General features: G+C 46.7%; 1 protein-coding gene across 2 annotated transcripts in view; it reads left to right on the top strand.

Moving 5' to 3' along the window:
• SLC16A3 (solute carrier family 16 member 3) overlaps positions 1-26413 on the top strand; it is a 74919-nt gene that overhangs the window by 47797 nt on the left and 709 nt on the right. For both annotated transcript variants that reach the window (XM_040330784.1, XM_040330783.1), the window contains exons 2-4: positions 6585-6826; positions 17059-17202; positions 19268-20059. In XM_040330784.1, the coding sequence (XP_040186718.1) occupies positions 6604-6826; positions 17059-17202; positions 19268-20059 (1159 nt within the window). In that variant the 5' untranslated portion in view covers positions 6585-6603. The remainder of the gene's footprint in view (positions 1-6584; positions 6827-17058; positions 17203-19267; positions 20060-26413) is intronic.

The raw sequence follows: 26413 nt of genomic DNA, 5'->3' as shown, positions 1-26413 counted from the left end.
CTATGCGGCTGATTCTTAGAATCAGTTACGCATTAATTCGGCTAAGATACGAGCGGCGTAAGTCTCTTACACCGTCGTATCTTAGGGTGCATATTTACGCTGGCCGCTAGGTAGCGCTTCCGTAGATTTCCGCATCAAATATGCTAATGAGCTAGATACGCCGATTCACGAACGTACGTGCGACCGGCGTAGCAACATACGTCGTTTACGTAAGACATACGTCGGCGTAAAGTTACCCCTCACAAAGCAGGGGTAAGTCATGTTAGGTATGAACGTCGGAAACAGCGTCGTGTTTTACATCGTTTGCGTAAGTTGTCCGTGAATGGGGCTGGACATAAGTTACGTTCACGTCGACTAGGCATTGAGCGGGCGTAATTTAATTTGAAAATTCAACGTGATACTGAGCATGTGCCGTTCGAAAAAAGCGTCATTTACGTGGGGTCATGATTAGTTTACATAAAACACGCCCCCTTGTTCCCCATTTGATTTAGGCGCGCTTACGCCGGCACATTTACGCTACGCCACCGTAACTTTAGACGCAAGTGCTTTATGAATACAGCACTTGCCTCTCTAAGTTGCGGCGGCGTAGCATAACTACGATACGCTACGCCCGCCATCATTTACGCCGCTGACTGTGAATCTGGGCCCTATATTTCCCATCTGCGGGCTTCTTACTGCTGATATACTGAATAGCTTAATATACTGTTTTGTTTATCATTGCCAATATTCATCTACGCTGGTTTAGTATCAGACTTTACCTAGCCTTGTCTTAAAATAAAACATGGCGTGATCTCCAGAATCTGCCCAATATGAAGGGCCTACAAATCCATCTTCTCCTTATATGTCTCATAAAGCCTCTAAATATTTTATCCACTTCTGATATAAGTAATTATCAGCCTTCATCCCCATCAACCACAGAAGTGACACAGAGCAGAGCACTCTGAATTATTAATATCGCCGCTGTTTACAAACTTGACCAGATCACATGATGGCGACTAGACGGCAGAGACGTGTTTTAAACAATCAGCCTCTGATTCCATATAAATCTGTTCGGTTGCTTGTGGATTAACATAAACCGTCTTTATAGTAAACATCACCCTCGTGCTGTAATACTCCAGCTCCTTTCTGGATAGAACAGGCAAGGATAGAGCTTGTGCACGCAGTCGTATGAGACTTAGGCCCCTTTCACATTGAGGCGTTTTTCATGCGGCACAGCGCTAAAAATAGCGCTGCTATACCGCATGAAAAATCATGCCCTGTAGTGTTCAATGTGAAAGCCCGAAGGCTTTCACACGCTAGCAGGAGCGCTCCAAAAGTCCTGCTAGCCGCATCTTTACTGCGGTATAGGAGCGGTGTGTTCACCGCTCCTATACCGCACCTTCCCATTGAAATCAATGGGAAACCGCGGTAATACCGCCCGCAACGCGGGCGGTATTAACTCTTTTTCGGCCGCTAGCGGGGGTTAAAACCTCACCGCTAGCGCCCGAATATCGCGGTAAATACGACGGTATAGCAGCCCTACAAATAGCGCGGCTATACCGTCACCGCGGCTCCACGCCTCAATGTGAAAGAGGTCTTAGGGTGACCACATTTCCAAACTACCATTCAGGGACACCCTCCCTTCCCAAAAATCAGCTTGTGCTGTAACGAATCATAGCACAGTGATTGGACACACGAGGCGGGATTTATGATTTCTCCAATCACAAGTAGAGGGCGGGGATTGTGCTCCTCCAGGCATTCCCGGCCAGGACAAGTACTGTCAGTGAGTAAAGCGGTGATGGGGTGGCCTTTTTTGGGGGCATCAGATTGGGGTGGGAGGGGTGGCTGTGTCCGTTTCATTTTGGGACACTGTATTGTCCTGGAATGAAGGTGCCCGGGACAGACCTGCAAAATGTGGGACTGTCCCGGACAATCCGGGACAAGTGGTCACAGTGGCGTAGCGTGGGATGTCAGCGTCTGGGTTGAGGCAAGTAATTTGCGCCCCCTTGACCCATGGACTTGCCTATTTTCAGCTAGCTCCAGTCTGATCACATGATCCACTGTGTGAGACAGCGGTGGCTGTAGGGAAGAGGAGAGCATGCTTGATAATGACTGGTAATGTCTGGAGTGGTGACATCATGCATATGTTCCTATGTCCCATCTGTTGTTGGTGCTCCCTCCTATCCACACTCGTGACAGCGCCCCTCTAAATTTTGCGCCCGGGCGGTGTCACCCCTTGCACCCCCCACGCTACGCCACTGCGTGGTCACCCTAATGAGACTATGGCTGGCAGCAAGATCCTTCATAAAAAGTGCCCTGTACGCTCTAAAGCCCAGTTCATACTGAGATTAAAAACAAGTGTTTACGCGTTTGAACAAACCTGTTGAGCATGGGAGCCTCTGCGACATTGTTTGTCACACCTCTATGCTTCCCTGACTGCATTGGGAGCACCACAGGACCTTTCTTTTCTACAATCATGGGAAAGAGATCTAAAAACAGAACTCCCACCCGGAAGGGGAAATTCCAATTTAAGGCCTCCTTGCCTGCTTCTCTATGACTTTTAGAAGGTTTTTTTTGGGAGGGGGGGGGGGGGTTGGAAGTGGGCAACTAGTTTCGACAGGCACCCGCTCTCACTTCCGCTCTGATTGCCCCCCTCCCTCCCCGCAGACTTTTGGCACACATCACAGGTCCCAGAAGACTGCAAGGTCAATCACAATGCACAGTGTGGAGGGCCCCCGGCGCGGAGGGCAAACTGTCACAGTCGGGTGCCCACAGTTAAGATGCCGGCACCATCGACCAAAGACGGTCCCCGTCACCCCCCCCCCCCCCCCCCCCCCCCCGCTATACACTGTACCCATATGACATTTTTTTGAGACAGAGCTTACTCTTGGTGGTATTTAATCACCACTGTTTTTTTTTTTATGTTTTGCTAAACAAACGAAATTTAGTCTCTGTTATAAGATTTTGCAAATACGTAATTTTTCTCCTTGGCTGATGTGCGCTGATGAGGCAGCACTGATAGTCTGCTCTGATAGAGTGCACCGATGGCCACTGCGCATTGCAGTTGAATGGGTCAGTGCTCTGGCTGATTAAATTTACAGTCCATAACAAGTACAATCCGGCAACTCGACAGCTTCTCCATAGAAAACTTTATTTGAGCATCACAGCAATAACATCACCAAAATTCTGACGCGTTTCGGCCTAAGCCGTCATCATAGCAATGATGAAGGCTTAGGCTGAAATTTGTCAGTTTGGATGATGATACTACTATGATACAAACAAATATGTATATGTATATATATATATATATATATATATATATATATATATATATATATATATATATATATATATATATATATATATATATAAATATTATGTATTTTATTGAGTATATAAAATTACTGTGTGTGTATATATATATATATATATATATATATATATATATATATATATATATATATATTAAATGTATTCAATTCAGTGATTATTCAATTCCATTTAAATGTAGGATGAGCGTGCTTGGTTATGTCCCTTCTAATGTGGGGGCTGGTATTATAAGCAGTTTGGTCACTTGTCTGCATTAACATTTTACGTATCTAAAAGGTGTCGATCTTTATCCATTTAAAATTGAACCATCGTTTCTAGGCAACCGTACAAACCTAAAAAAAAAAGTGGTTTACGGGGATAAATAGAATCTGTAAACATAATGGACAAACAGTGCTAAGATGACAAGCTCATTGATTCTTTTCAATGGTGTAGGCTAGATGAATAAATACAAAGGCTTTCCATTTACTTGTTGGTGTTCAAAGGGTCATTTTGCCGAGATTACTTCACCCCCCCTTCGCTGGGAAGTTGATTGGCTAGGTTCGACGGATTGATAGCGGCGCAGCCACTGGCTGGCGCTGCTGTCAATCACATCCAATGAGGCGACACACCGGGGGGCAGGGCCGAGTGATACAGTTGGCTGCTATGGCCGCCGCTGTATCATGGGAGCGCGCTCGCAAGAGCTTTCCACCATGTGAGGGAGCTTGCATGAAGGTAGAAAGCTCTTGCGAGGAGGAGCCGAGACAGCTGCCGAGTCACCCCAGAAGACCGGGTTCGAGGACACCCTGTGCAAAACGAGCTGCACAGTGGAGGTAAGTATAAAATGTTTGTTATTTTACCAAAAAAAAAAAATTTGACTTTAGTGTTCCTTTAAGTACTCACCTATACTGAGTACCGATACTTTGCGGTGCGATTTGCATCAGTACAAAAAAAAAATTGTGCAAATTGCACTGCAAAGAATCGTATGCAATTTGAACAGGAATGCAGTGTGATTCCGGTCTGAAGTGCATGTGATTTCCCCCCCCCCCCACTGCAACTGTGTGTGTATAAAAAGGAAAAGCGCCATCTAGTGGGCAGTTTAAAAATGTTAGCACTCACAGTACGTATGGCCACATGCAAAATAATCCATATAGGTGTCCCGGTCCGCCGATGGTAGCAAATCAGGGCTGGAGACGTCTGTACCCTGTGGGTAGAGGGTGGAAGTGATGTCAGCTTGGGGGCAGACCGCCTCTACATCTCCTTCAGCCCTGTGAGCACCTCCAGCCGCCCGTGCATGCAGGCTCTATGTACTGTGAGTTCTAACTTTTTTAAACTGCCCACTAGATGGCGCTTTAATCCCTTTCCATACACACACACACTGGAACGGTGGGGGGAATCGCATGCGATTCAGACAGGAAACACACCCCATTCCTGTTGAAATCTCATTAGATTCTTTGCAGTGCGATTTGCGCCCATTTATTTTGTATTGACGCAAATCGCACTGCAAAGTATCAGTTTGGGTGAGTACTGATACTCGTGCAAATGCTTGGTATCGGCACCAGTGCATCCCTACTTATAATGTCGCACCTTTACCGCTTATGGATTATTTAATTTATTACTTTTTTGTATTCTCTCCCTGTCAGAGCAAAAGTGTCAGTCTGAGTGTCGGGCTGTAAGAGCCCCACAGTGTGCGTCCTCTCTCTCTTGCCTGAGGTCAGTGCCGATAGCAGACTCTCTCACTAAATGGTTGTGGAGTCAGGAATGCAAGAAAGAAAACCAACAGCTTTGTTAATTGGCAGCTCAGGCCTCCTCTAGCAGTCTGGATAGAGTGTCAGTTAGCCCTGAGGTCAGGAAGGGAGCAGATTTCATGGTCAGCCTCATAGCCTGACACCGGGCTGGCATGTCCTGACAGGGAGAGAATACAAGTAAATAATAGCACACACCTCCTAAGAGGGAAAGCTGCACTATTATTAAATATTATTACCAGCTTAAAGCGAAAACGTGCTTTGCCCAACCTGAGAGAAGCTACAGGGTCACTTACAGGGTCATTGTTACTTAGTTTGCTTACTCAGAGAAGAGGACTCTCTCCCATCCCAATACGAGAGCTTTGAGCCAATCACCAAGCATTGGTGATGTCATGTGGGATAAAGGAGAGTGAGCTACATTCTTCCAACACCAGGGGTGTATATCTTCCAACACCAGGGGTGTATGTCTTCCAACACCAGGGGTGTATGTCTTCCAACACCAGGGGGGTATGTCTTTCAACACCAGGGGGGTATGTCTTCCAACACCCAGGGGTAAGGTCTTCCAACACCCAGGGGTAAGGTCTTCCAACACCCAGGGGTAAGGTCTTCCAACACCCAGGGGTAAGGTCTTCCAACACCCAGGGGTAAGGTCTCCCAACACCCAGGGGCGTGTCTCCCAACACCCAGGGGCGTGTCTTGCAGCACCCAGGGGGATATCTCTATGCTCTAAGTGGGGGAATGAAGGAAAGTATGGGCGGCTGGGAAGAGGGCCAGTAAACTGAACTTGTTCCAAATGTCCATTCCTAACTGGTTCCATGGTGGTGTATGATTTCCTTTAAGATGGCTTTACACATTATGATTTTACAATCTTTAGCTCTTCCGAGAACTATGCAGAGTCAAGGCCTACCTTATGGGATGCAGATAGGTTGCAATATCACATAGTTTTGACAGGTCTAAATGAGATTGTACAGTCAGTTTGTAATGTGTATGATGCCTGTGTTTTCAGTAGGTTTTCAGCAGGTTTTGAAGTCCTATGGACCAGCTGTCACATACCCTTGACTTAAACGGGTGTTCTTGGGGCAGGGGATGGAGGACGTCCTTGAAACCATGGATGAGCTTGAGTTTAGTGTTGGTTCAGCTTGTGATTGGTTCAAAGGAACCTGGAAGGAAGTTGTCAGGCCAATCATTTTCGGCTGAGGCATTCCCCAACCTGTAGCTACATGCACATAGACAGAGATGCTTGTTGTGACATCATTGACCAGCAGATTGGGTAGAGTAATATGGCCTTGTGGTCAACGATGTCACCAGCACTCCCAGACCTTTGCAGAGCGGGGAATGCCTCGGCCACATTTGACTGGCCAGGCACTGACAGCTTCCTTCTGGGTTCAGCCAAACATGGGTTAAGACTGAACCAAAGCCAAACCCAAACTCACCACTACTTAAAACCTATTGTTCCTCCAGAATAAAAGCATTGCTGAGTGAGTCTGTACACAAATATGCATGACCATAGGGAATTGTTCCTTGTAATCACATTTCCCTTCGTATTTCTTACAGGCAGTCGGAGTAGAGCATCATGGGAGGGGCGGTTGTGGACGACAATCCAAGTACGGTAAAGGCCCCCGATGGCGGCTGGAGCTGGGCTGTGCTCTTCGGATGTTTTGTCGTCACCGGGTTCTCCTACGCCTTCCCCAAGGCAGTCAGTGTCTTTTTTAAGGAACTTATCAGAGAATTTGGGATCGGATACAGTGACACAGCCTGGATTTCTTCCATCTTACTCGCTATGTTATATGGAACAGGTGAGTGCTTATCAGACACATCTAACCATTTATATATCAAGTGTTGCATCAGGCTTACACGAAATGCGTTGGTAAAATATAAACCAAACCCCAAGAACGACTTCTTGTTATTGTTAAAGAAGACCTCTGGTTAAATAGAAAAGTATAGCTGTGGGAGGAGGATAAAAATAATCAGTAACTATGTGGATCAAATTCACTTTTCCTTGCAATGGTTGACCAGCCCGCCCAAAACTGAAATAAAGGAGGCGTAAACCCTAAAGCTGACTGTTTTACTTGTAGATTTTGAACTAGAAAGTGCACACAAAATGTGTGTTTAACGATGGTCTCCTGATATATGTAATGTCATTAAATATACGCTACCTATAAAAACATTTAAAAAAAAAAAATATATATATATACGCTACTTATTCGTATAAAAGATTTATTTTTTTATTATTATTATAAAGAGAATATAAAAGAGGACATAACATCCATTGGGTAACAAATCTACCATCAGATCTGATTTTATATATGTGGGTTTAAGTCAGATTGCAAGTAGAGCTTGCCTACATGTTTCGTGGTATAAACCGCTTCTTCAGGGCTACAACCTCATAATCTGACTAGGCATACCTTTATAACATACAATGCCACGGTGGTCACTTTAAAGTCCTCACAACAGGAGCAGAAAATAATTTCTGGTCCACACAAAGAGTCCAAAGAGACAGAGATAGGCACACATGGTGGTAGCAAATGCAATAGATTGGATGTCAAGGTGGAACGAACAACATCCATTCCTCTCGCTTTGTGCCCTATGTGATCGGTCGCATCATTACCGAGCCCGGCAAAGGTAATCCAGCGGCTCCTTAACTGCTCTGATTCATTTTACTAAAAAGAGAATCATCGGCCCTAAAAAATGATACCGGGATCATCTGGTATAACCTCTTAAGCCGTTTATAAACAACCTAAGGTTTGGAAGTGGTAAAAAAAAGTGAAAACTATTTTAATTAAAAAAAAAAAAGCCACTGTGCCATGCAGGTCTCCTGCAGACCTGTCAGTGTATCTGTGGGGTCGATGGGTCTATTAGACCCCTGATCTCTCCTCTGGACACCAATGCAGCTGATCAGACACAGATCGGTCTGATCGGTTGCTTCACTGGCCAGTAAATGTCCAGTAAACACAGAAGTGACGAAATCCTTCTCCCTTCCGGTTTCTGACATCACCCAGTGGGACAAACAACATTAGTTCCTCTCGCTTTGCGCCCGATGTCGCCGCTCGCATCATTACCGAGCTCGGCAAAGCTAATCCAGTGGCTTCTTAACCGCCCTGATTACTTTTACTAAAAAAAGCGAATCACTGGCCCTAAAAAAAAATGATACCGGGATCATGACTGTAGCTCATCCTGGTATAACCTCTTAAACCTCAATCCGTTTATAAACAACCTAAGGATGGGATGTGGTAAAAAAAAAAAGGTGAAAAAAAGATTTTAATTTTTTATTTTTCTCAAAATAGTTTTTTCACTTTTTTTTTTTTTTACCATTTATTGCATCTCATTGCTGAAGATTTTCGCATTCCCTGCAACCTCTTTCTGTCTACATGTGCTCTGGCGATGGCAGCATGGCATTTGCCTTGGTGGTCAAGGTGACAGCAGTTGACCTTGCTGTGTAACGTGTGTTGAAATGCACACTTGTAGTCTCCATCAGAAGCCTATATGATAGGGTTACTAAGCATGGGCACAATTTAGAGAAGGGAACAGAACGTTGCCATCCCATAACATTAAATGCCTTAGCAAGGATCTTCATGGCAAGGATCATAAAAGCTGCAGGTCTCAAGATATGGAAAATTAAAGTAAAGCCTATTTATTTATTAAATAATTAAAACCCTTCTGTAGAAAGGCATCTCAGTGTGCATACAGGCAGGGGTGTATTTAGGTTTTGTGCTGCCCTAGGCCTGAGTAAACTCGTGCACCCCCCTAATTTAAATATGACCCACCCCTTCCTGTCAAGGCCACACCCTTTGCGGTTTAAGACCCACCCACCCTGAAATTTTCAAGTGGGGACACTAGTTCTGATGGCCTGGGGGGGGGGGATGGATTCCCTTAATTTGCATAGATTTCCTCTCACTTCCTGTTTGGCTATGGGACAGGAAGTGAAGGGAAATCTCTGCAATGGGACAGGGATGGTAAAAAATTAGAAGCGAGGGCCCCCCCCCCCCCCCACAGTTGCAGAATGCCAACCGCCCACATACTGGAAGTAGTGCGGCCGATTTATGGGGGTGCTAAACTAATTTTCCTAACAGTGTAGCGCAAGCCGGCGGGGACACTGTCGGTGCTGCCCCCCTGCAAAGTGCTGCCCTAGGCCTGGGCCTTGTTGGCCTAGGCCAGGATACAGCAGGTGCAACATCGGCACCTCTATTAGCTTACTATATGTGCGCACATTCAGTCTCTCTGCTATAGACAAAATACCTCCCGCCACCTGACGCCATGGCTGTGCTCTCTGCACAGGCTATGTACAGCGCAATGATGATGTCACTGGAGATTTACAAAGTAATATCTAGGTTCTAAAAGGCATTTGGTGCTCACAAAGGGGATTCATATCTTTTGTGGCTCTTCAGGAATATATTTAAAGAAGAGTTCTTTTACCTAGAGTTCAGCTTCGAATAGGAACGCCAGCCTCTCCTCACCCCCTCCTGAAGTCCCACTCTTTCCGATAATTTTTTATTTTTTTTTAATCCCTTTCACCTACAATTTTTTTTTTCCGTTGTCTTACTGGGCGATTACATCACCAGGACTCCCCCCCCCCCCCCCCCACACACACATCTTCCGGTGGCAACAGTGAGCGGGTATTCCTCCAGGACTGAGTGGCGATAACGTGTAAACATCGCTCAGTCCTGTAGTGCTGTTGGCCCCACCTGCCTGGTGATATGCCCCCTAAGGGGGGTGTATACACAACAATCTGGACTCTGCTTTGAAGAGCACTGCTAGACCAAGAAGGAAATCAAGAACCGTGCCGGAGTGTGGGAGAGAAAATCGGACACTGCCTTTTTTTTTTTTTTAAAGAGGGGGGAAGAGAAAACAAAAATAGAAAGTACCACTTTAAAATGCAATGTGCTCCCTGCACAGCAACCGGGCCTTCATAAACAATTCTCAGCTAAAGATAGGCAGCTGGCGGGACCCATTCCCAATCATGTGACCACTGTGACAGCCAATCACAGTGGTCATGTGATCGGCTGATTCTTCCCGCCACCGATGTAAACACTTTATTAAAGGGACGCCAGGGCTGGGAGGTAAGGGGTTAAGTAACAAGCGGGCAGCCTTTTCCGCCTTGATAGTAGCGGGTCCTGGTGCTGAGCCCTGTGTGCCATCCCCATATCTTGTAGAGGATGAGGACAGCGTAATCCCCGTCTGGCGTAAATCCCAGCAGCCGGCTGGATACAGATTGATCGTACAGGAGGTCACCAAATCTAAAAGACAGCTGGAGCCGCCGTCTGCCTCGCTAGACGTGTCATTTACGGAGAACGTTCCCTTCTTTTGTCTTGGCAATTCTAAGAAATGTTGCCTAATATTTTTATAAAATAAAAGGATAAATGGATCATTGTCACACTTTTGGGCTGCAGTGTACTAAAGAGACATTCGCTTTGTATTAAAAAAGCAAGTTTTTGCAGACGAACGGCCATTTTTTCCGAATGGGCATTTACAATGGGATTAATGCGCCACAGTTGCAAGTCAAGCGTTTGGATCGCGGTTGCAGGGCGGCATGTCGTCTTGATTGGCCAAGATTGAGAGGTGGCCCCGCGTGTCATCTTGGCATTCAGTGTTAAAATGTTACTAAACCCACAACAGTAAAATCAGTCTGTATATGCAGTAAAGCATGCTTGTTATACTCACTATGGAACCTAAGGGGTTTATCCTCCATATTGTGTAAAAAGGCTGTTTGATCCTGTCTTCTCTGATTCTTCCCTTCTTCCAGAGTCCCCAACCCATCTCCTGATAGAACAGAGGCTAAGGGACAAGTTGCACATGCTCAGTTTCAGTGGCGGCTGGTGTTTTTTTTTTTACCACAGCCCAGCCACCCTCCGGGTGGCTGGGCTGTGGCACCTCCTCCGCCCGCTGCTGTCCGGGGCACTTGCCCCATCTCAATGTCGGGTGGTGGGCAGCTGGCAGCGGCTCCTGCATCCTATTCCCCATCACGGCAGCTTCCGCCGTCTGTCTCCTCCCCTCCACTTAGGCGTCCAATAGGATCGCCTGTCCTTTCAGCCAATCAGGTGACGGAATATTCATTCGCTATTGTAACACAACTGGGTGGGCTCATTTGCATTCCCTGCGCCTCGAGCCCACCCAATTTTGAAGTCTATTAAAGCCCCTGGCTCTAATTAGGTGCTTCAAACCCCCCGCCCCCGTTGGAATTTATGCATCCGGCATCCTGCACAGGGGCCGGACTGCTCTGTTTGGTGTGTATTGCTAGAGAGTTTTCTTTTTTGGAAGTGTGCATGTGATCAGCACAGGACCCATCAGCACTGTCCAGGCAGAAGGAAAGGGGTCCTGCAGACTCATCGGACAATCAGGGGAGAATGAAAACTCCTCCTACAAGCTTTAACCAGACACTGATAGACGTCACACGACTGCTATATACTGCTCATGAGAAAGGGAATTTAGCAGTTTATATTTACTAAAATAATTGCATTTCCATGTTCTGTGTACTGTGGATGACCAGATATAGTGAATGCAGAGTCCTGGGTTTAGTAACACTTTAAAGTATTCTATGCGTTTAGGTAAAAAACCTTCTGGGAGGAGCCATCCTCTTTTATATACTTGAGCCCCATCTCCATCTAGCGTTCTGCATGAGAGCCACGGCTCTCCTGGTCGCTCTTTCCTCCCTGACTCATATAGCAGCGGGAGCTATTGGCTCCTGCTGCTGTCAATCACAGCCAGTAGGCCAAAGAGAAGAGCGCAGGGGCAGGGCTTTGGATACACAGAGCGTGGCTCGGGAGCAAGAGGCTTGCTATTGGGAGCACTTGGCAGTTTGGGAAGAGCCAGGACCGCCGCCGGGGGGGGCTGGGGGACCAAAAAAGATGAGAATAGGGGCTGCTCTGTGCAAAACCATTGCACAGAGCAGGTAAGTATAACATGTTTAATAAAAAAAAAAAAAAAAATCACTTTAAGAGTGGCACAAAGATATATAAATTTAGAAATTTGCTCTGTGTATAATTTTATGGTGCTGCCACTATATAGACTTATCAGAAGACCATTGCAGTTAATATTCTATTGATGCAGCAGGGCCAATCTCCGTTGGAGACGAACGGACTCTCGCCTCCTGTACAGATAAATCATTCTCGTGTATACTAAAGCCCATAACCCCCTGATGACGTCTTTTCAAACAAAACGCATAGGGCGGAGCTTTAGGTGCTTGCGTAATCACGTTACCAGTGTCCTTGCAAACACAGGGACAAGAAATATTGTTAGCTGAGCCGCGGTTTTACTGCCCCTCATCTGCCCACCTGAATGGTAACCTTACAGCCTGACAGGACTGTACAAAGTATTGCGGTCATGGCATTTTTGACTCTGGCTGCAGCGTTTGACAGGTGGCACCGCCTGTCAGCCACTGCTCTGCCTGCCACCCTCTAAAACATTATTGTAATTGTCACACGGGGTCTATTTTATGAAACATTTGTTACACAAATGTCAAAAGCATTCATGCAAGTTGGACGAAATGATCCCATATTTTTTGTAAGATACCGTATTTATCTTCATATAACGCGCCCCGGCGTATAGCGCGCACCCCCAACCTGGAAGGAAAATTCCTGGAAAAAAAAGATATACTTACAGTTTGGATGCCCCTCGTCGGTGTCTTGCCCGGCGTCCATCGGCGGCCTTGTCCGGTGTCTCTCTGCGGCCATCGTGGTGTCCTCCCCGATGTGTTTTTCAGCCGATCCCCGCTTCCCGTGCTGTGTTTGAACGACTCCGCCAACATATACCGAGCGCAGTACACTCGGGAATACTCGGGCAGGATCGGCGGAAAGCGAGTATCGGCGTATATCGCGCACCCACGATTTTGCCCTGATTTTAAGGGCAAAAAAGTGAGCGGTATACGCCGATAAATAAGGTACTGATGCCTGTATCATCCGCTCCATCTAGTGGCCAAAATACGGTATAGCTTGCTCATCGAGGGATTTCCGAAAAATATGCAGAGTTTTGGTCCCAAGGTGGAGTTGACAATACAGACATTCATCTCTTTGGGAAAAATAAGGGACATTTGTATTTTGTACGATTGCTTCTGACATTTGTTTCATAAATGAACCCCACAGTGATACTTCATTTATCTCTTTGTACGGCAGATTTTCCACCATAGTAGGCCTCTAACTGAGCATGTTGTTATTATTATTATTATTATTATTATCACACCTCCCAACTTTTTGAGATTGAAATGAGGAACACCTATCAGCAAAAGTATGCAGGCATAGGACACACCCCTTGCCACGCCCCCTTAAAGGAGAATTGTACAAAAAAAAAAGATTGGTTCAACCCACAAGTGCTTCTCTTTCAATTACGGGCACTGATATGGCGGCACTGATGGGCACCGATGAGATGGCACTGATGGACATCGATGAGGTAGTACTGATGTGCACCGATGAGGTGGCACTGATGGGCACTGATTGGCGGCCCTGGTATGCGGCACTGATGGGCACTCATAGGCGGCACTGATGGGCACTCATAGACGGCACTGATGGGCACTCATGGGCGGCACTGATGGGCACTCATATGCGGCACTGGGCACTCATAGGCGGCACAGATTGGCACTTATGGGTGGCACTGATGGGTACTTATGGGTGGCACAGATGGGCACTGATAGGTGGGCACTGGGCATGGATGGGCACTGTGGGATGGCACTGATGGATCCATGTTGCCAGTCAGTGCCCATTTGTTAGCACTGATTGGCATCTTTTCTTTTTTTTATTGCCCCTTTTTTTTTTTGCCCTTCCCTGGTGGTCCAGGGTGGGCTTCCCTGGTGGTCCAGTGTGGCGATCCGAGGGGGAGCTGCACTGATAAACAATCAGCGCAAACCCCCCCCTGTCAGAAGAGCCGCCGATCGGCTCTCCTCTACTCGCGTCTGTCAGACGCGAGTGAGGAAGAGCCATCAACGGCTCTTCCTGTTTACATCGTGATCAGCCGTGATTGGACACGGCTGATCACGTGGTAAAGGGCCTCCGCCGGAGGCTCTTTACCGAGATCGAAGATGCAGGGTGTCAGGTTGACACCCCGCATCACCGATCGCCGCGCTGCTCGCCCCCACGGGCATGAAATCCTGCAGGATGTCAATAGACGTCCAGTCAGGATTTCAGAACCACTTCCCGGACGTTATTCTGTTATTGACCGGGCAGGAAGTGGTTAAACACCACGTCCTATCTGAGTCTTGTTGCTGACCATGTCCATCCCTTTATGACTACAGTGTCCCCATCTTCTGATGGCTCCTCCCAGCAGGATAATGTCACCATGTCACAAAGCTCCAATCATCTCACCACTGGACAATGAGGTCACAGCACTCCAATGGTCTCCACACTCCCCACATCTCATCCAATAGAAACCCTTTGGGATGTGATGGAAGATTCACATCATGGATGTGCAGCCGACAAATCTGCAACAACTGTGTGATATGTCACTATGTAGCAAAATCTCTGAGGAATGTTTCCAACACCTTGTTGTATCTTTTCCATGAAGAATGAAGGCAAAAGGGGGTCCAACCCGGGACTAGCAAGGTGTACCTAATAAAGTGGCCGGTGACTGTATATTCTGATTATACTGCAAATGTTTGATCAGCTGAAACTGCAATTTGATAAAGCTTTTACAGAGAATGCAAATCTTCCATTCACACTTTTTTTTGTAGCACCTTTATAATGTAAATTTAAAACGACATCCCAGCATGCAATTCACTTGGGTTGTTTTGTTTTCTCTGAAGCCTCCATTGTACCAGAAATCTCCTAATAACAGTGTGTGACTATGGTGAGTGTATCCTCTGGAGCCGCTTATCCGGAGAGTATAAATCGGCTCCTCTCTAGTAATCCATCAGCACCGGGATTAACCTGTTCATGGAAAGCCGGACACTCAGTCTGTCGGGCTCACGGTTACCAGACTTCTCTATCAACAGCCGTATTGTCTGTGGATTTTTCCTGAGTGCTTGTAAACCCTGAAGTTCTGTGTTTCTAAATGTAAAATAATCCCTTGTGAGGAGTACAACATTGGGGGTACGGTGTTGGCCGGCACTACAGGAAATAGATTTGGGGGTTTCCCTTTTTCAGAAAATTGCAAAATGAGCAAGTTCACACTATAGAGGGATGTGCTTTGTTCATATTTCATGTCTGAGGTATACAACTATAGTGAAACCTCGGATTGCGTTTCGCAATACGAGTATTTTTTTAAAAATCCTGACTCGGTTTGCGAGTGTTGTCTCGCAGAATTCAAGCCACAGCTGTGTGCAGTACCGCATTTGTCCAGAGGTGCGGGGGCGCCAGAGTCGAGCAGAGCTGTTCGGAAATACAGTAAAACCTTGGTTTGCGAGCATAATTCGTTCCACAAACATGCTTGTAATCCAAAGCACTTGTATATCAAAGCATTTTTTTTTTACAGGGTATAAAAGAAAAGAGGCGCCTCTAAGTGTAGCAATAAGTTGCTAAATGTTGTACCTTCATTAAATTGTGAAAGTGAATTGGATGCGGGGAAAGCCGCTACCAGTTCGCAATTGTGTGAACCCAGCCTAAATTTCAGTTGCATTTACATGACCTTCAGTCATTTTTTTTTCAACTTTACATCTATTAAATCTTCTGCCCTTATTGTTTTAACTTTGGATAGTAAAAAATGTTTTGTCCTTGAAGAGGAGGGTTGTGTCCTTGAAGAGGAGGGGTGTGTCCTTGAAGAGGAGGGACGTGTCCTTAAAGAGTAGGAGGGCGTGTCCCTAAACAGGAGGGGCGTGTCCCTAAACAGGAGGGGGGAGTGTCCCTAAACAGGAGGGGGGAGTGTCCCTAAACAGGAGGAGGACGTGTCCCTAAACAGGAGGAGGGCGTGTCCCTAAACAGGAGGAGGGCGTGTCCCTAAACAGGAGGAGGGCGTGTCCCTAAACAGGAGGAGGGCGTGTCCCTAAACAGGAGGAGGGCGTGTCCCTAAACAGGAGGAGGGCGTGTCCCTAAACAGGTGGAGGAAGGCACACTGAGGCTGTTGTGAGCTGCACTCTGCATATCTCAGGACTATTTCCAGGAGCCCTTTGTCGGTATACAATAGGGAGTTTTTATGGGCTCAATTTAAGGCTGCTGTGTTACTAACATGGGATGAAGAAGGGAAGGCCACAAAAAAACACGGGTTTATTTACTATTTACTCGCTTCTAATTGGACAAGCTGACGTTAGAAGCTTCTATGCAGAAGTGAGCCTGATTTTGCACTCTCCAGCGAGAGTAAATAAACCCCCCAGTGCAGGGCAGGACTTAGGGTGGTGGGGGCCCCTGGGCTTGAGTCACTTTCGGGCCCTACCTTCTATACATTACGAAAAATGTGTGTGGTTCATGCAAAATAATGGGCGTGGCTCGGAAGGGTGTGTGGTTAGAGTCTGAGATGAATGAGGGATGGAGGGAGAAAGAAAGAGGGAGAGAAAGAGAGAAAGAAAGAAGAGAAAGAGGGAGAGAGAAAGAGGGAGAGAGAAAGAGAGATGGAGGGACAGCAGGCACAGAGCGTGCCGTGACTCAGTGGATGGGAAGCGCATGCGCTGAAGAAATAATCAAAGAAAAAAGTACGGAGACTTTAACATGCAGGGGCCCCCTATTGGACAGGGCCCCCTATTGGACGGGGCCCATGGGCTTGAGCCCAGTCAAGCCCAATCGTAAGTCCGGCCCTGCCCCAGTGTGATGATGGATTCAGGGCTGTCTTAATGAGAGGGCACACCTGGGTACTGCCCAGGGGCCCCAGCTGCATGGATGGCCCCTGCACTTTCCCCGAAGCAGCTAGTCCTTGAGCCCACGCTGCCCGAAATTGGGGGCCCCATGATGGCACTGAGAGTGATAGATACACAGGGGGGGCAGTCTGCCTCCTACCTACTTGATGTCTGTTTAACTGCACTGTCATCATTGTAGGGGCCCCAGAGTATTACTTTGCCCAGGGGCCCATGATGCTATTAAGATGGCCCTGGATGGATTCTATAATGGGGGATAATGGCGGTCAGGAAGACGGGAAGCTTTAAGATCAGCCTAACCTTTGTTCCTTGTTCCTTCTCTCCCAGGTCCCATATGCAGCATCTGTGTGAACCGCTTTGGGTGTCGGCCGGTAATGATGGTTGGCGGTCTGTTTGCCTCGCTCGGGATGGTGTGTGCGTCATTCTGTACAAGTATCATCACCATATACCTCACTGCTGGAGTCATCACAGGTGAGCAACATCCAGGAACTGTCCATCACATGACCTCACTGTCCATCACATGACCTCACTGTCCATCACATGACCTCACTGTCCATCACATGACCTCACTGTCCATCACATGACCTCACTGTCCATCACATGACCTCACTGTCCATCACATGACCTCACTGTCCCATCACATGACCTCACTGTCCATCCCATGACCTCACTGTCCATCCCATGACCTCAACCTACAACCCACCTCCAGACATTGTTCTTTCAGCATTTTAAAGTTCATGTGCGTCTAAAGACAGGCGTCCCAATGCTTTTGGTAATCTAGAGTGTGTGTGTGTATGTATATGTGTATATATATATATATATATATATATATATATATATATATATATATATATATATATATATATATATATATATATATATATATATATATATATATATATATATATATATATAATATATGCACAGACCATGCCAAAGAATGTGATGACTCTTTAGAACTGTATCTGACTGGCAGATTGGAGCCCGCTGCATTTTTATAGCACTGATCGCTGTATAAATGTGAATGGTCCCAAAATAGCATCAGAAGTGTCCGATGTGTCCGCCATAATGTCGCAGTCACGATAAAAATCGCTGATCGCCGCCATTACTAATAAAAAAAAAAATAATAATAATAAAAATGCCATAAAACTATCCCCTATTTTGTAGACGTTCTAACTTTTGCGCAAGCCAATCAATAAACGCTTATTGCGATTTTGTTTTTAACCAAAAATATGTAGAAGAATACGTATCGGCCTAAACTGAGGGGAAAAAAATGTTTTTTAATATATTTTTGAGGGATATTTATTAGTAAAAAATATTGCTTTTTTTTTCAAAACTGTCGCTCTATTTTTTTTTTATAGCACAAAAAATAAAAACCGCAGAGGTGATCAAATACCACCAAAAGAAAGCTCTATTTGTGAGAAAAAAAGGACGCCAATTTTGTTTGGGAGCCACGTCGCACAACCGCGCAATTGTCTGTTAAAGTGGTGCAGTCCCGAATCACAAAAAGTGGCCCGGTCATTGGGCAGCCAAATCCTCCGGGGCTGAAGCGGTTAATACATTAATTCACTTGATATAGTGAACTTTTTTTTTTAATTTGGGGGGGGAGGGGGGGGTTTTGATAGATTTTAAATAGTTATGTCTACAGTAAATATTCTTTAAACTATTGTCAAAGTCTGCATTTAAAATCCGATGTATGCACTACTGACCATTTAAAGCAGGGGTCTCCAAACTTTTCAAACAAAGGGCCACTTTATTCGCCTTCAGACTTTAGGAGGGCCGGATTGGGGCCAGCAAGGGAAGAAAATGTCACAGGCCCGGCATCAGTGAGAACAAATATTGCCTCAGGGTTGGTGGTCAATAGGAAGAAGAGTATTCCCCCTATTAGTAGGAGGAATAGTATCCCATCATTGGTATCAGTCAATAATATAGTGCCCCATTGTTGGTGTCAATGGGAGGAATAGTGCCTCATGTCAGTGGAAGGAATTGTGCCCCAAGGGCCGGATAAAGGCTAGCAAAGGACCACATCTGGCCCTCGGGCCGCAGTTTGGAGACCACTGATTTAAAGTATATGTCAACCTCACCTTGTAAAACAATCCATTTGGCTCAAAATAGAAATGAAAGGCAAAAAAAATGTTGTATACATATAAAAAAAAAAAAAGGGGGGGGGTATTAATAATGTTTCTTATAAGTGATAACATAACCTCTCTTCTCAGCTGTATAGATGGGTCAGGGTGGAGAAACAGCAGCACACTGGTCTTCCCAGTGAAAGGCTGTGCAGGGGTAGGGGGCAGGTCAAATGTTATCATTGCAGGAGAATTGACAGCACAGAACTGACTACGCTGTGCGCTCATGTCTAGTGTGGTCAGTTTTTAATAGGAAAAGACAGAGGGATTGGCAGGAAGGGGATTTCACACAAAGGAAGCAATACAAAGAGAACAGGAGACCTTTTCATACAAGGTACATATCAGGAATATGAAATGTTGGGTTTACATATTCTTTAATATATATGTCTGCTTATTCTCTCCCCCCTCAGGTTTGGGCCTGGCTTTGAATTTCCAGCCTTCACTCATCATGTTAAACAGATACTTTGACAAACGCCGTCCACTGGCCAATGGCCTTGCTGCAGCTGGAAGCCCCGTCTTCCTCTGTTGCCTGTCCCCATTGGGGCAGATCCTCCAGCATGAGTTTGGGTGGCGCGGTGGCTTTCTTATCCTCGGGGGTCTTCTTCTGAACTGCTGTGCCTGTGGCGCACTAATGAGGCCTTTGGAACCATCAAAGGAAGAGAAAATAAAAATGAAAGAAAAAGAGAAAGAGGAGAGCAAAGATTTAAAAAAAAAACCACCAAAAAAGCTTCTGGACTTTTCAGTGTTCAAAGACCGTGGCTTCGTCATCTACACAATCGCGGCCTCCATCATGGTTTTGGGGCTTTTTGTGCCGCCCGTTTTTATGGTCAGCTATGCGAAAGACCTCGGCATAGAAGACACAAAGGCAGCGTTTCTCCTCAGCATCCTTGGATTTGTCGACATATTTGCTAGACCTACCTGTGGTATCATTGCGGGTCTCAAATGGGTGCGGCCGCGCTGCGTCTATCTCTTTGGCTTCGCCATGCTCTTTAATGGCGTTACTGATTTGATCTGCTCTATGGCCGATACCTACGGGGGCTTGGTGGTCTTCTGCATCTTCTTTGGAATCTCGTATGGGATGGTCGGTGCGCTGCAGTTTGAAGTCCTCATGACCATTGTCGGCACGCAAAGGTTCTCCAGCGCTATTGGATTGGTGCTCCTGGCAGAGGCTATAGCAGTTCTCATTGGACCTCCCTCAGCAGGTAAACATGCAATAATGTACACTGCTTTCAGTAAGACCCCCATACACACTATACAACTTTTGTTGTCTGATTTCCTTTAGATTTACCAAAACCATGTCGTGCAAGGGCCTGCCTGATTGTATAAAAAATTAAACTCTCATATTACCGTATTTATCGCGGTATAACGCGCTCCCGCGTATACCGCGCACCCCTAAAGTGGCCCCCTAACCTGTGGAAAAAAAGTTTTTTTGTACTTACAGTTTTGGTGTCTTGCGGCGTCCATTTGCGTCCTCGTCGGGTCCGGCGTCCTTCTGCGGCTTCGGGTGTCCTCTTCGGCGGGTCCGGCGTCCTTCTGCGGCGGGTCCGGTGTCCTCTTCGGCGGGTCCGGTGTCCTCTTCGGCGGGTCCGGTGTCCTCTTCGGCGGGTCCGGCGTCCTCGCGTCCTTCCCGCCACGAGTTTGAATACTGCGCCGGCATATACTGAGCGCAGTACACTCGTGAATCTTCGGGCAGGCTCGGCAACTGTCGCGCTGACGTCCTGTACGTACAGGACGTCAGTGCGAGAGGCGCCGAGACTGTCCGAAGATTCACGAGTGTACTGCGCTCGGTATATGCCGGCGCAGTATTCAAACTCGTGGCGGGAAAGCGGGTATCGGCGTATATCGCGCACCCATGATTTTGCCCTGATTTTCAGGGCAAAATAGTGCGCGGTATATGCCGATAAATACGGTATATGGTTTTGGTAAATCTAAAGGAAAAAATCTACAGAAAATTGTATAGTGTGTATCCAGCTTAAAGTGGATGTAAACCCCAAATTTTTAAATTTTTTTTGCTGTCACAATGTAGAGTATAAGATTTCCTATCACCTGTGCCCAGTCTTGCCACACAGAGTTAATCCAGCTCTGAGAAATCCTCTTTTATTGTTCAGTGACATAAAACGGACTTGCAGAGAAAAACTTTAGTCCGTTTTGCCCCCTTGCTGTGAGTGACAGGTTATTTACATATCTCATGCACTAGCCTGGAGACGGGCATTATTTTTTAATTCCCACCCCCCACTCCTTTTCTGAAGTCACGTGGTTACTTTTCTGGATTTTGACTGGATGCTAGTGATCATAGCAGAATTCTGTGTAAGGAATACACAGGAGAAAATGCATGTTGACAAGGGGAGTGTAGAGGAGGGCGGGGAGTCTACTGACATCACGGCTCCACCCACCGAGCTCCAGACAACAGACCCACCCACAGAATCTTCAGTTTTTCAGTTCTTATAACAGACAGAGGGGAGACATTTGACAGGTGAGGATACATGCAGGAGGAATCTATATCCTTATAGATCAGCACTATGGGAGGAGTTTAGAAAGGATGAGAGGGGTTTACATCCACTTTAAGCTGTGGTGGGGGGTATTTTTGTTTTTCAAATACTAAATATTAGTAGCTAGAAGTATCTACACTTACTTTTCAGAGATTGAGAACGATCGCCCTCATGAAACAACAGTTACGTAGATCAGCTTGTGCAAAGTCTAAAAAAACTAACATTTAGTATATTAACCACTTCAGCCCCGGAGGATTTGGCTGCCCAAAGACCAGAGCACTTTTTGCGATTCGGCACTGCGTCGCTTTAACTGACAATTGCGCGGTCGTGCGACGTGGCTCCCAAACAAAATTGACGTCCTTTTTTTTCCCCCACAAATAGAGCTTTCTTTTGGTGGTATTTGATCACCTCTACGGTTTTTATTTTTTGCTCTATAAACAAAAATAGAGCAACAATTTTGGGGGAAAAAAGCTATATTTTTTACTTTTTGCTATAATAAATATCACAAAAAAATATATAAAAAACAAAAATGTTCCTCAGTTTAGTCCGATACGTATTCTTCTACCTATTTTTGGTAAAAAAAAAAATCGCAATAAGCATTTATTGATTGGCGGGGAGCAAAAGTTATAGCGTCTACAAAATAGGGGATATATTTATGGCATTTTTCTTTTTTTACTAGTAATGGTGTCGATCCTTGATTTTTATCGTGACTGCGACATTATGGCGACATGTCAGACACTTTTGGCGCTATTTAAGGACCAATAACATTTATACAGCGATCAGTGCTATAAAAATGCACCGATTACTGTGTAAATGTGACTGTCAGTGAAGGCGTTAACCATTAGGGGGCTAGGAAGGGGTTAAAGGGGTTGTAAAGGTTCGTTTTTTTTACCAACAATGCCCTGGCTTAAAGGAAGCAATTTAGAAAATAAAAAACAAACCTTTACAACCCCTTTAAGTGTGTCCTAGGGAGTGATTCTAACTGTTAGGGGCGTGGCTTACTGTGACACGTCACTGATCACTGCTCCCGATGAGAGGGAGCAGACGATCAGTGTCCTGTCACTAGGCAGAACGGGGAGATGCTGGTTTACACAGGCATCCCCCGTTCTGCAGCTCCGTGACACACGATCGCGGGACACCAGTGGACATCGAGTCCGCGGGTCCCAGGGGCGCGATCACGGAGCTCGCGGCAGGAGCATAAAGGGCAGCAAATTTAAACTGTCTTGGTTACTTGGGAAGCCACAGTCAGGTCTGAATAATGTGTCCGGGTTGCAAAAAAATGGCCTGGTCATGAAGGGGGGTAAACCGTCCAGGGCTGAACCGGTTAAAGGGAAAAGTATTTTGTATATATTTTGTCTATTCTACTAACTGCAGGACAAAAAAAACAACCGCCTTTTACATGGCGATCTCCAGCGATCCCTTGGAGTATGACATAACCGAGGAATTGCACGGAGATCTGGCACACATGCGCAATTTGAGGGGGAGACGGGCCAGACCATGTCCGAGGAAAGATCCCTGGACTGGTGGGAGGCGGGGTTTGGTGTAATACCTTGGATTGCGAGCATAATTCATTCCGGAAAAATGCTTGTAATCCAAAGCACTTGTATATCAAAGCGAATTTCCCCATAAGAAATAATGGAAACTCAGATGATTAGTTCCACAACCATTTATTCATATACAAATGATTATAGCAATACAAAATACAGTATAAAGTGTATGATGTATACAGTACGTGGCCAGAGGTCCGGGGGCAATACGAGCAGTAGAAGGATCTCAGTTATAAAAAAAAAAGCGGATTTACACTCACAATGTTAAAAACAATATCCCGTGTTAAAGGGGGTTGTAAAGGAAAACATTTTTTTTCAGCTTTACATGGATGGTGCTCATCCATGTAAAGCTGCTGGTCTATACAGTAAAGCTGCTGGTGTATACATTACCATATGTGGCCAGAGGTTCCGGGGGCGCTGGTGACTTCCATCGCTTCCTTGAGAACTCTGAGACACTGGGAACTATTGACACTTCTGGGTGCTCCAAATACACGTTACACCCACCCCACCCAGCTGGGAGTTCTCCAGGAAGCGCTGGGTGCCACCAGATCCCCTGGCCACATACAGTACTACATACACCAGCACCCCTGGCCACATACAGTAAAGCATACACTAGCGCCCCTGCACCTCTGGCCACATACAGTACTACATACACCAGCACCCCTGGCCACATACAGTAAAGCATACACTAGCACCCCCACACCTCTGGCCACATACAGTACTGCATACACTAGCGCCCCCGCACCTCTGGCCACATACAGTACTGCATACACTAGCGCCCCGCACCTCTGGCCACATACAGTACTGCATACACTAGCGCCCCGCACCTCTGGCCACATACAGTACTGCATACACTAGCGCCCCCGCACCTCTGGCCACATACAGTAAAGAATACACTAGCGCCCCCGCACCTCTGGCCACATACAGTACTGCATACACTAGCGTCCCCGCACCTCTGGCCACATACAGTACTGCATACACTAGCGTCCCCGCACCTCTGGCCACATACAGTACTGCATACACTAGTGCCCCCGCACCTCTGGCCACATACAGTACTGCATACACTAGCGCCCCCGCACCTCTGGCCACATACAGTACTGCATACACTAGCGCCCCTGCACCTCTGGCCACATACAGTACTGCATACACTAGCGCCCCGCACCTCTGGCCACATACAGTACTGCATACACTAGCGCCCCCGCACCTCTGGCCACATACAGTAAAGAATACACTAGCGCCCCCGCACCTCTGGCCACATACAGTACTGCATACACTAGCGTCCCCGCACCTCTGGCCACATACAGTACTGCATACACTAGCGCCCCCGCACCTCTGGCCACATACAGTACTGCATACACTAGCGCCCCTGCACCTCTGGCCACATACAGTACTGCATACACTAGCGCCCCTGCACCTCTGGCCACATACAGTAAAGCATACACTAGCACCCCCGCACCTCTGGCCACATACTGTACAGTACTGCATACACTAGCGCAGTTGGTGGCTGGTGGTATGTTTTTGGGGGGTGGCAAACAATCCGCCCGCCTATTGCCAACCTCTTTGGTCGGGTCCATCACAGGCACTCCCCGCAGTGGGTTGGTCGGTCGGTCGATCGGTAAGGCCCCCGTACACACGGTCAGACAAAACCGATGAGAATGGTCCGACGGACCGTTTTCATCGTTTCACCGCTGAAGTGGCCTGATGGTCTGATGTGTGTACACACCACCAGTTCAAAATCCGATCGGGTCAGAACGCGGTGACGTAAAACACACGACGTGCTGAAAAAAACGAAGTTCAATGCTTCCAAGCATGCGTCGACTTGATTCTGAGCATGCGCGGGTTTTGAACCGATGCTTTTCTGTACTAACCATCGGTTTGGTCCGATCGGACAGCGGTCCATCGGTTCGGTTTTGAAGCATGTTTTAAAATTTTGGACCGAAGGACAACAGACCGATAGCCTATACACACGGTCGGTTTGGTCCAATGAAACTGAACTTCGGTTCATTCTCATCGGTTTTGTCCGACCGTGTGTACGGGGCTTTAGTCGATCGGTCAGTCGGACCCAAGCCACGCACTTACCCCATCTAAGTCGCAGGCAGCCAGCGCTTCCTTCAGGGGGTGGGTGGCGTCTCCTCCTCCTGGTGCTTCATTGTGGCTTCCCCTTCATCTCCTCCCTCCTCCTCCTCCTTGGCGGCCAATAGGTCTAAGGACCCCCCTCTTCATTGGCGGGGAGGAAAATCAGGAAGACAATAGCGAATATTAATTTGCTATTGTAACACAACTGGGTGGGCTCGGGGCGCAGTACTCTGCGCCCCAAGCCCACCCCTTTTTTAAGCCTATTAGAGCCTCAGGCTCTAATCATGTGCATATAAAAAAAAAACATTGGAATTCACATGTATTAGGGGTGTGGCGCCCCTGCGCTCTGCATCATGGGCCGCGACTGCACCAGCGGCTTTACATGGATGAGCACCAAACGCCTTAACGTGGGATATACATTGTGAGTGTAATTCCACTTTTCTTTTTTTACATTAAAACTGTGATCCTTATCCACTTAAGCCCCGGACCAATATGCTGGCTAAAGACCCAAGGGGTTTTTACAGTTCGGGACTGCGTCGCTTTAATAGACAATTGCGCGGTCGTGCGACGTGGCTCCCAAACAAAATTGGCGTCCTTTTTTTCCCCACAAATAGAGCTTTCTTTTGGTGGTATTTGATCACCTCTGCGGTTTTTATTTTTTGCGCTATAAACAAAAATAGAGCGACAATTTTGAAAAAAATGCAATATTTTTTGCTATAATAAATATCCCCCAAAAACATATATAAAAAATGTTTTTTTCCTCAGTTTAGGCCGATACGTATTCTTTTTATCGATTTTTTCCGTGACTGCGACATTATGGCGGACACATCGGACAATTTTGACACATTTTTGGGGCCATTGTCATTTTCACAGCAAAAAATGCATTTAAATTGCATTGTTTATTGTGAAAATGACAGTTGCAGTTTGGGAGTTAAACACAGGGGGCGCTGTAACATTTAGGGATCACTGTGTATGTGTTTACTAGTGTAGGGGGGTGTGGCTGTAGGAATGACGTCATCGATCGAGTCTCCCCTATAAAGGGGATCACTCGATCGATGGGCCGCCACAGTGAAGCACGGGGAAGCCGTGTTTACACACGGCTCTCACCGTTCTTCAGCTCCGGGGAGCGATCGCGACGGAGCGGCTATAAACAAATAGCCGCGCTGTCGTCCCAGATCGCTCCCCGAGCGGACCCGACCTCCGCATGTACCGGGGGGGGGGTCCCGATCGGACCCCCCCACCCACGTCTAGCAGAGGACGTACAGGTACGTGATTGTGCCTGTCCGTGCCATTCTGCCGACGTAAATGTACATGAGGAGGTCGGGAACTGGTTAAACTGTTCCTCTTTCAAGACGGCGCTCGCATATAAAGTTAAAATAAAAAAAAAATGCTGCTCGTCTTGCAAAGCGCAAGGTATCACTGTATAATACTGGGTGTGCTCGGG

Source organism: Rana temporaria, chromosome 12 (assembly GCF_905171775.1).
Source record: "Rana temporaria chromosome 12, aRanTem1.1, whole genome shotgun sequence".
NCBI lineage: Eukaryota > Metazoa > Chordata > Amphibia > Anura > Ranidae > Rana > Rana temporaria.
This window is presented reverse-complemented; position numbering and strand designations above follow the sequence as displayed.